At 48.7% G+C, this 11,520-nt stretch overlaps 1 protein-coding gene across 1 annotated transcript; it reads right to left on the bottom strand.

Moving 5' to 3' along the window:
* Nucleotides 1–568: 568 nt before the first annotated feature.
* On the bottom strand, nt 569–1,189 carry LOC147116316 (uncharacterized). The gene has a single exon (XM_085992038.1). The coding sequence runs from the start codon at nt 1,187–1,189 to the stop codon at nt 569–571; it is 621 nt and encodes a 206-aa protein (XP_085848164.1).
* Between the last annotated feature and the right edge of the window lie 10,331 nt (nt 1,190–11,520).

Here is an 11,520-nt window from a genome sequence, read left to right as displayed (position 1 = left end):
ACATTTGTCATGTCAAACTGACCCACATCGCGCCAGTTGTGGGGTCGAGTTATGGTAAAATTCTGGGCGCATTTGCTTTTACCCACGTTCTCGCCCCCTGCTATGTTCCTTACTAAACATATTTTACCCATTGGGGCCCCTATACCTGAGGTATTAGTAAGAACTAGGAATGGGGGCTGCCGAGTCCGATTATATTTGGGTTGGTACCACCCCTGGAAGGCAGTGAGATTATAGCCTGCTGATTCCCATTCCGGCCTCCAATCCTCTGTACTAGTAGTGCCCCTATAGGATGTGTGCCTTTTCTGGGAAGTATTACAGCACGTATCGTTCTGATTGATTATCCACTCAGCCATGTCTGATTCGTTAAAGGGAATGGGTCTTAGAGGGATGCCTCCTTTTGAGTGAATGGGCACATGTGCACATACCCAACAGTTGGATAAATCTCTTTCTTGTGCATACTCATGACTCAGTGCCATGAATACATTTATACGTAGTTCCCTTTGTTCACGTGTCTGTATCTCTGGTGCTATCAGTAACACAAAGCATAATCCTGTTAAGCATAGTACTGTCAGTCCCCATAGTCTGTGTAAATCTTTTTCTCTCCCTCTGGTTCCTTCTCCTTTTCCTCCGGATCGGGTGCTTTTTTGCAATGGGACACGTGGATCCATGTTGGTCTTTCTTTTATCTCAATTGCAGTATTAGTTGTCAGCAAAACCTGGTATGGTCCTTCAAATCTGGGTTGTAGACCGCTTTTTCGTTTAAAAAACTTGATGTAAACTAATTCTCCGGGCTCCAGGTTATGGTACTTCCCTTCTGCTGGTTCGACTTGAGCTTCTTTTACCTGTGAATGAAAGCTGGAAATACATTTGCTTAGTGCAATACAATAATTCAACATATTTTCTTCCATTTTATGGATGTCCATTTGTTTTGCAGTAAACGGTGCTGTAAAAGGTAGCCATTGGGGACGTCCCATAACTATCTCATGTGGTGACAGGCCTGTTGTTCTGTTAGTTGCAGATCGCATTACCATCAAGACTAAAGGCAGCAGTTCTACCCATTTTAGTCCAGTGTCATTGCATAGTTTTGCCAGTTTGTTTTTAAGCATTCCATTATATCTCTCAACAAGTCCAGCTGATTGTGGATGATAACTGCAATGGAAATGTTGGTTAATCTGTAAGGCTTTACACATTTCTTTTATAACAGTTCCTGTAAAATGAGACCCATTATCACTTGAAAGTTTAACAGGAATTCTGAAGCGCGGCACGATTTCTTTCAACAAATATTTAGCAACAGTAGTGGCATCAGCCTTTTTACAAGTAAAAGCTTCAATCCATCTAAAAAACACATCTACAATAACTAATACATACTTAAATCCCATACACATAGGTAATTCAATAAAATCCATTTGTAAATGTACAAAAGGTCCCGTTGGATTTGGGTGGGAGGCAGGTTTTACCTTTTCCGTCTTACCCGGATTCATTGTCTGACAGGTAACACAATTTCCGCAAATTTGTTTTGCAATTGCCGAAATACCTGGTGCATACCAAGTTGCCAAAATATAATCCGCCATTCCCCCTTTGCCCGCATGTGTGAATGTATGAATACATCGGGCAATCCATGGAAGTAAGGATTTGGGTGCCACCATGCGGCCGTCATGGTAAACCCATATTCCTTCTTGAGTTTTACAACATTGCTCCCTTGCCCAGGTTAATACCTCATCCGTACTGGCCTGTGACTGAAAGGCCAGCACATCATTAATAGTGGGCGGTTGATCTGTGGAATTATTTTCCCTTACTGGGAATGCTGATACTTGTTCCCCTTTGTCTGACAGAGCTGCTGATTTAGCTGCATTGTCAGCTCTGGCATTTCCAAGTGCTACCTCATCCAAGTGGCCTGTATGTGCTTGGCATTTAATAATGGTAAGTTTTAACAATTGAATCCTTGGCCGAATTGATTTGAATTTTGATTTTGTGGTCCAAATGGATTTTGAACAGAAAATGTAGTTTGAGGTCTAGCATGTACCTGGGCTCGGGTCACATACGGATTGGGTTCTGGAGGTGGAGGAGGTGGCCCGTTACCAGCCTGTTGAGTCCAGTTATAATTTGGTTGCTGCTGTTTTGATGGGCAATTTTTAGCCCAGTGCCCAGTCTGGCCACAATTGTAACAGGCACCGGATTGTCCTCGTCCTACACCTCCACCGCCTCTACCCCGAAAATTTTCTCTTCCCCCACTCCGTCCTCTTCCCCTAGCACGTTGTGGGTAATAGGTGGGTGTTGTTGGGGCTGGTGCCGTTGGAGCTGCTTGCTCCATGAACATGGTAACCTTGCTTTTAGTTTCTCTATTTCGATCTTGTATGTCTTTTAACATAGAAACAACCTTGGATAGCGTTTCCTGTCGCCATCCGAAACAAACTAATTTAAAGGGATCCCTGAGTTCAGGTCGTAGTCCGTTTACAATGGCGCTGAGCATGGGAGAATCTAATTCCTCTGTTTTCATGCCTGAACATTGGCTCATAATTTCTCGCACCCTCTCAACGTAATCCTCAACATCCTCATCCTTTCTTTGTGTGGTTTCTATAATTTTAGACCAATTTGTTTTCTTTGGGAACACCTTGTGTAAGGCTTCCCAGCACCTTCCCCAGAATTTGTCATTGGGCGGTCTGGTGCCGGGAGCGGCACCAACAGTTTCGTGATGTGTTTTAAAATCTTGGAATTTCGTCTCGAATTCAGCAAATTTGGTGTCTTTTAACCATGCTTTTAGCAGAATTTGGCCATCTAATATGCTGGGCTCATGGCACATGACGATTACTTTTAATTGGTCTATGGCCTTTTCAAGACTGGTTTTGGGGTCTGCCGTAGGGAAACCAATTCAAATCCCAATCCTCATCCTCATCTTTTTCCCGATCCTTAGGGGCATTTGGCGGGTGTCCTTTTGTTTCTTTAGCAACCATCGGTCAGGTCATCGAGGACCCGACCCTGCGGAAGGTGTACGAAGAGAAGAAGGGCGCGCTGAAGGACCTGCAGCTCGTCAGGTCCCAAGGCGCGTACGTGAGGTCACGGATCCAGATCCTTCGGGACCTGGACCGCGGCTCCCCCTTCTTCTACTCGCTGGAAAAAAGACGGGGGGTCCGTAAGCAGCTCCGGTCTCGGATCCGGAGGGGATCAGCGCGGAGACCCTGGCCTATTATGGGGCTCTGTTCTCTCCGGATCCGTCCAGTGAGGTTGCGCACAGAGTTTTATGGGAGGACCTGCTGAAGGTTGGCCCGGAGGGCGCCGAAAATTTGGATGCTCCGCTAAGCTTGGCGGAGCTGACTGACGCCCTCGGCCAGCTCTCGAGGGAAAAGTCCCCGGGGCTGGACGGGCTGACCATGGAGTTCCACAGGGCGTTCTGGGATGTCTTGGGGGGCGACTACGCGCGGGTCCTGGGGGAAAGTCTGGCGAACGGGGAGATGCCCCTCTCTTGGCGCAGGGCGGTCATTGTCCTGCTGCCTAAGAAGGGCGATCTCCGCCTTCTTAAGAACTGGCGCCCGGTTTCCCTCCTCAGCATGGACTACAAAATTTTTGCCAGGGCTATGTCTGCTCGCCTTGGCACTGTGCTGGCCCACATAGTCCACCCTGACCAGTCCTACACATTCCCGGGCCGGACCATCCACGATAATATCCATCTGGTCCGGGACCTGGTCCACCATTCCCAGAGGGCTGGTCTGTCGGTCGCCTTTCTTTCCCTGGATCAGGAGAAGGCATTCGACAGGGTGGATCACGAGTATTTTTTCAGAATTCTGCGCGCATTCGGGTTCGGGGCGCATTTCGTCGCCCAGATCTGACTTCTGTACGCCGCCGCGGAGTGTTTGATCAAAGTTAACGGGTCTTTGACGGCGCCCCTTCACTCCGGGAGGGGGTTGCGTCAGGAATGCCCCATGTCCGGTCAGTTATATGCCATCTGCGTGGAGCCTTTCCTGCGCCTCTTGCGGAAGAGGTTGACGGGACTTGCTCTGCAAGGGCCGGGCGTGGAGGTCGTCCTCTCGGCTTACGCCGATGATGTGCTCCTCATGGTCACGGATCCCACTGACTTGCGAAGGATGCAAGAATGCCAGCAGATTTACTTGGATGCATCCTCCGCCATGATCAACTGGGAGAAATGTTCTGGAATCCTGGTGGACCAGTGGCGGGTGGACTCCCTGCCGGAGGAGTTCAGGCCCATCGCCTGGAGCACCACGCCCCTCCTCTACTTGGGAGTCTACCTTAGCCCCGCCGAGGACACCTGGCCGGTGAACTGGCAAGAGCTGGAGACCAAAGTCACCGCTTGCCTCGGACGCTGGACAGGACTGCTCTGAATGTTGTCCTACAGGGGTCGAGTGCTGGTCATAAACCAGCTGGTGGCCGCCATGTTGTGGTACCGGTTGGTCACTTTGATCCCGCCCCCTGCGTTTGTCGCCAAAATGCAGAAGAAGCTCATCGACTTCTTCTGGGACAAAGGGAAGTACTGGATCTCTGCCGCAGTTCTGAGTCTCCCGCTTAGGGAGGGCGGTCAGGCGCTGGTGTGCCTACGCACCCGGGCGGCAACTTTCCGTCTTCGGACCCTGCAGAGATACCTGTAGGTGGAGAATCCTCCTCGATGGTGTGCGCTGGCGACGTTTTTCTTCCGCCAGCTGCACGGCCTCAACTATGACATGCAGCTCCTGTTTGTGGAATTAGGCCGTACGTGTGCCTACCTGCGGGAGCTGCCTGTCTTCTAGCAGGAACTGCTATGGGTCTGGAACAGCGTCGCCTCCAGGCGCAGTTCTCCCCGACAGGAGTGGCGGCTCTCCTTCGGGAGCCGCTGCTCAGGAATCCGCATCTCCGCAACCGCTGGGTCGGGTGGCTGGCGGTGAGCAGGGCTGTGCCTGGCAAGGTGACCAGGGTCGGGGACCTGCTCGATGGCGGAGGAGCGGGCTGGATGGCGCCGGAGGAGTTGGCGCGGCGCCTCTCCTGGGCCAGTGTCCGGCGCGCAGCCGATTCCATCGAGATGCTGAAAGTGGCACTGGGCCCCGACTCCACAAGGTGTATCGAGGAGGCTCAGGCACGTGGGGTGATCCCATCCGAACTGATCCCCGTTCTGACGGAATTCCTCATCGGCGCAAGGCCCCGAAACCCCTCTCGGGAACCGGTGCCTCATAACTTTAGCCGTCTCGGGGAAATGCCCTCCATGCCTTTCAGTTCTGCGCGGAGGGGTTTCTTGTACGGGCTGCTCCTGCACACTCTCCACTGTCATCTTCGCCTGCTGACCGAACACGCCTTGGCATGCCATCTTGCCGTCCGGCAGAGGCGGAGGTCCCCAATGGGGGGCTCTCTATGCGGGAGTCCTCCCTTTATCTATTGGGGACTTGGCCTGGAGGGTGCTGCACGGAGCAGTCCCGTGCAATAAGATTTTAAGTAAGTTCACGGACTCCCAGGCTGCTTGCCATTTTTGTGGCCTAGAGGAGTCCGTGTTCTAGATCTATATCGAATGTGAGAGGTTGCAGCCCCTGTTACAGTATTTGAAGGGGCTGCTCCTCGATTTTTGGCTGCACTTCAGTCCCAAGCTCCTGATCTACGACCACCCGGTGCGGAGGGGAGAGGGCGGGTCGGAGGACCTCTTCGTAGGACTGCTCCCGGGCCTGGCAAAGTGGCCATTAATAGGTCCAGGCAGCGGGTGGTTGAGGGGGTTGTTCGGCCCGATTGCCTGCCTCTCTTCTGCGGTTATGTTCGTGCCCGGGTGGCCCTGGAGATGGAGCACGCGGTGTCCGCCGGCACGCTCGAGGCCTTCCGAGACCGGTGGGTGCCGCGGGGACTGGAGTGCATCATCACCCTGGCCGGGGGGATTTTAATTTAATTTGATGTTTTAACAATTAATCTAGAATTTTTAAGCTTTTTTACAGTCCACTTGTTCGGTCGGGAGAGCGAGAGGCTCCGCTCGGCGATGCAGAGAGCCCTGCAGGTGGAGAAGAATGTCAACCAGAGTCTGCCGGATCAGCACAAACCCTCCACTGGGAGCGCCGACCCTCATCTGTGTGAATTCCTGGAGACCCATTACCCGGATGAACAAGTGAAGACGACCAAGAAGCTTGGAGATCACATCACCAACTTGTAGAGACTGGGACCCCTGCCTTGTAGGCATGAGGGCTTGTGACTTTGTACAAAGAGCTGAGATTTGAGCTCTGTAAATGTCATTCACTCAACAAGAAAAAAAAACAGTAGATGTGAAACAAACAAAAGTTTGATTTTAGCAACCAGTTAAGCCTCCCTGACTCACCCAACTCACAGCACTCTGTTGAAACCACACTCAGTGGGCCATCAGCAGCAGCAGAATTGTATTCCACCACAATCTGTAACCTCATGGCCTGGCATATCCCTCACACTACCATTACCATCAAGCTAGGGGACCAATGCTGGTTTAATAAGGAGTGTAGATGAGCATGCCAGGAACAGCACCAGGTGTACCTAAAAATCAGGTGCCAACCTGGGGAAGCTGCAACACAGGACTACATGCAAGCTAAAAAGTGGAAGCAGCATGCTATAGACAGGGCTAAGCGAACCCATAATCAACGGATCAGATTAAAGCTCTGCAGTCCTGCCACATCCAGTCATGAATGGTGGTGACCATTAAACAACTAATGGGAGGAGGAGGCTCCATGAATATCCCCATCGTCAATGATGGTGGAGCCCAGCACGTGACTGCAAAAGACAAGGCTGAAGCATTTGCAACCATCTACAGCCAGAAGTGCTGAGTGGATGATCCATATCGGCCTCCTCCCAAGGTCCCCACCATCACAGAAGCCAGTCTTCAGCCAATTCAATTCACTCCACGTGATATCACGAAACAGCTGAGCGCACTGGATACAGCAAAGGCTATGGGCCCCGACAACATCCCGGCTGTCGTGCTGAAGACTTGTGCTCCAAAACTAGCCGCACCTCTAGCCAAGTTGTTCCAGTACAGCTACAACACTGGCATCTATCCGACAATGTGGAAAACTGCCCAGGTATGTATTGTCCACAAAAAGCAGGAAAATCAAATCCGGCCAATTACCGCCCCATCAGTCTATTCTCAATCATCAGCAAAGTGAGGGAAGGTGTCATCGACAGTGCTATCAAGCGGCACTTACTCACCAATAACCTGCTCACTGATGCCCAGTTTGGGTTCCGCCAAGACCAGTCGGCTCCCGACCTCATTACAGCCTTGGTCCAAACATGGACAAAGGAGCTGAATTCCAGTGGTGAGGTGAGAGTGACTGCCCTTGACATCAAGGCAGCATTTGACCGAGTGTGGCATCAAGGAGCCCAAGTAAAACTGAAGTCAATGGGAATCGGGGGGAAAACTCTCCATTGGCTGGAGTCATACCTAGCACAAAGGAAGATTGTTGTGGTGGTTGGAGGTCGATCATCACAGCCCCAAGATATCGCTGCAGGAGTTCCTCAGGGCAATGTCCTATGCCCAACCATCTTCAGCTGCTTTATTAATGACCTTCCCTCCAGCATAAAGGTCAGAAATGGGGATATTCACTGATGACTGCACAGTGTTCAGTGCCATTCACAACTCCTCAGATAATGAAGCAGTCCATGCCCGCATGCAACAAGACCTGGATGACATTCAGGCTTGGGCTGATAAGTGGCAGGTAACATTCGCGCCACACGAGTGCCAGGCAATGACTATCTCCAACAAGCGAGAATCTAACCACCGCCCCTAGACATTCAATGGCATTACTTAACTGGACCAGCTAAATAAATACTGTCGCAACAAGAGCAGATCAGAGTGTCTCACCTTCTGACTCCCCAAAGCCTTTCCACCATCTACAAGGCACAAGTAAGGAGTGTGATGGAATACTCTTCACTTGCATGGATGAGTGCAGCTCCAACAACACAAGAAGCTCGACACCATCCAGGACAAAACAGCCCGCATGATTGGCAGCCCATCCGCCACCTTAAACAGTCACTCCCTCCACCACCGGCATACCATAGCTGCAGTGTGTACCATCTACAAGATGCACTGCAGTAATTCGCCAAGGCTTCTTCGGCAGCACCTCCCAAACCTGTGACCTCTTCCACCTAGAAGGACAAGGGCAGTAGGCACATGGGAACACCACCACCTCCAGGTTGCTCTCGAAGTCACACATCATCCTGACTTAGAAGTATATCGCCAATCCTTCATCGTCACTGGGTCAAAATCCTGGAACTCCCTACCTAACAGCACTGTGGAAGTACCTTCACCACACGGACTGTAGCAGTTCAAGGCAGCAGCTCACCACCACCTTCGTAAGGGCAATTAGGGATGGGCAATAAATGCTGGCCTTGCCAGCAATGCCCACATCCCATAAACGAACAAAAAAAGTATTTCTTTTCACAGAGGATGATCGACCACTGGAACTAGTTGCCGGCTCATGCAGTCACAGGGGCTTTCCTGCAAGTGTTCAAAAAGAAGCTGGGCAAATTCCTAGCTATGGTTGATAACAGGTGAGGAACTGGTCTGCTGGAACTTGCTTTTGATTGCTTTCAGGGGTCGGAGGGGAATTTAATAGATGCTTTTTTCCATTAATTTTTCTCTTTTTTACCTCTCCTTAGAGATTGTGCGGCCACTAGTGAGTGGGGGGAGGGTGTTGTTGGGGATGATGAGGGTCATGGTATTCACTTGCACCATGACAATATGGGGCATACTCAACAGTCAATCTGGTCTTTGCCTGTCCACCATTTTTATATGTTTGTATTAACATGGTCACCTAAGTAAAAGTTGGTGGCTTGATTGAACAATGAGGCCACAGTTGGAGACTTTTAATCACACTGCCGTCTATATCCTGAAGTAAAACTCGCTATATTCCAGACACCCATTATTGTAATTTCATTGTACTTCAAAAAGCAATGTTAAAAATAAAGTGAAAATTCTCTACACTCTGTTGGCATCTGAGGCAGCACACCAGGACTAAGAATGGCAACTTATTGATTGTTGGTCATATCTTGGTTATTTAATTCTAACAGCAGAGCCACTGACTGAATTAATAAACATTGTTATTAAGTTTACTCTGCATGCCCATCCACTGAAAGTCAAGCACAGCACTATGAATCATCACAAATGAGGAAGTGTACACAGGCAAAAGAGGAATGTTATGCAAAATATAGTAGATTTGCATAAGATATGTCTGTTGATAAATGTACTAAACAAGGCAATATTGTCTCTGGAGACTATTTATAGGTGTGGACAGTTCAATTTTCCAATAATTAAGATGGGAGTTTTCGACCGTTAGCACATCACTCTGGAAGTTGTGCGAAGGGTGCCAGGGATCTGACAAGAGACAGGCAACTTCCCAGCTGTGATAATAGGGAATCACTTATACTTGGTTGCTTGAGAAAGGGAAATTGAGATACTTGTAGATGTTCATGGCCCTCCTGCTCCAGGATCACCCATCTACTTCGGCGTAAGATACATGTGAACCAGTAATAAAATAAGTATTTGGCAGACTGATTTCCCCCCCCCCCATTGACAAAGCAGTTTGTAGCATTTAAGCTTCACGCTGGTTCACTTATCTTTCCACAAAAAACAAAATGGAAAAACTGTCAATCTAGCAACTTTACTGTGTTTCTAGCCGTAAGAGTCAACGAACATTGGAAGAAAAGGTATAATCCCTGAAAGAAGAGTGGCACTTCCACTAAATGGCCACCAGTCTAAGATCCTCACATTTGCATTTCAAAGAAATAAAATTGCTACCATATACGATAACAACTGTCACCACAGCAACTATCTTAGAAACAATCTATAATACAGCATGATAGAATCTAAGAGGTCTATTGTAATGTGATGCAAACTTGTGGTTATGACTTTGCCTTTCTCAAAATATGTTAGTGTTGATTATCCTGTCCTCAACACACCAAGTGTGCTAATCCCTGTGACATCACACACAGGAAATGGGAGCAACGCCAGGTATCCGCCACTTTACACATGTCACTCAATCCCAGTAGACATAGGGCCAATTGGGAAGTTGCTGCTTGAAATAAGCATATTTAAATGACACAGTAGCATTGGTCTGACACCTCCTCTGTCTGTTTGCACTCATTACAATGGTCATATGGCAAGTGAAATCAGCGCCCAATATAACTGGGCTTCCAGCGTTGCTAGGCGCCAAATAGTACCGATGAGTACATATAAAAGGGCCAGAAAGGAGATTCTTGCATCAGTGTTAAGGTACTTTCTGGCCCATTTTCCTAATTTTATTTGTTGTTATTTTTCCTGGCACTTAGTTTCTCATGAGCCCTTGTGCCAATTGATTTAATGGAGTATTTATGTCCACAACTGCATTATTGGCATCAATACAAGTTGGGCTGCACAAGAGGTGTTTTATCCCCACCTACCAGCTCCTGCACACCTGCATCTGGAGACAGAGATGGCCAAACTTCACTTTGGCAAACCGCATGTGGAGGCTTCAGCTCTGAAGGGAGGTTGTGACAGCAGGCCAGATGACATACTGGAAGACCTAACTAACCATTATACTGGGTGGTTCTTCAGAAACACCTCAGTCACAGCTTGCCATGCTTTACATGGGACTGCATGAAAGAAGGCATGCCAGGGTGATATCAGCCAGCAAAGCCTGATTGGATGCACCCACCAAGATGATACCAACCATATTTGCACGTATCTGGCAATAGCTGTGAGGAAGTGTCTTCACAAGGTCGGAGTCAGCAGAGCCAGATACAAAGCTGTGCCACCTGCTGTAAGGGTACCCACTGCTAACATTCACCATTGAGCTGGCACAGCAAGTGACACAACCAATCAGCTGTGCTCTCAAGCCTACATGTGGGGTTTCCTTTCCCTCCATTTGTGTCTGTCATTTCTTGAAGCCACGCCCTTTCAACATTGCCAAAGATTGAAAATGAGTCAGAAGGTCCATTCAGTCTTTTTGAAGGCTTTCAGAATTTTTGCACCCCCATTGTGACACTCCCTTTAATTTTCACTTGCATGCAATTTTCTGTTCCCACTATTAGTGTGCCCCTTACACTCGCTCTGGTCAGTACCTGGATCTGTGAATAATAATGGCAATGGGCTAACGCAAGGAATTTGAGGGCTATGAACATATTTCCATGCAGGCAGAATGTTTTTAACCTTTTAAACACCAGTAGAAGAAAACAGCCCATTACTTAGACTGTAAGCCTTACTGCTACATCTGACAATGACACCAGTCTTATCCAAAGATATCCCAAGTAAATCCCAAGTGTTACAAGTGAACTAGAAGTCCCAGAAAGGCTAAATGGGATCAAAACAAATAAATCCCCAGGAATAGATGGTATTTATCCCAGAGTGCTGAGAGAGACAAGGGAGGAGATCTGAGAGACACTGACAATGGCTATGAAGGATTCACTGGACACTGGGGAGGTACCGGTAGATTAGAAACAGGTTAATATGGTGCCCATATTGAGAAAGGGTGACAAAACAGACATGGGCAAATACAGACCCGTTAGTCTTACTTCCTTTCCACGTAAAGTAATTGAATTGATTAGCAGGAATAAACTTGAGGATCATATG

This window comes from Somniosus microcephalus, chromosome 6 (genome assembly GCF_052327205.1).
Source record: "Somniosus microcephalus isolate GS21.2 chromosome 6, FLI_Smic_1.0, whole genome shotgun sequence".
NCBI classification, from domain to species: Eukaryota; Metazoa; Chordata; class Chondrichthyes; order Squaliformes; family Somniosidae; genus Somniosus; species Somniosus microcephalus.
The sequence above is the reverse complement of the archived record's forward strand: the minus strand, read 5'-3'. Positions and strand labels throughout refer to the sequence as shown.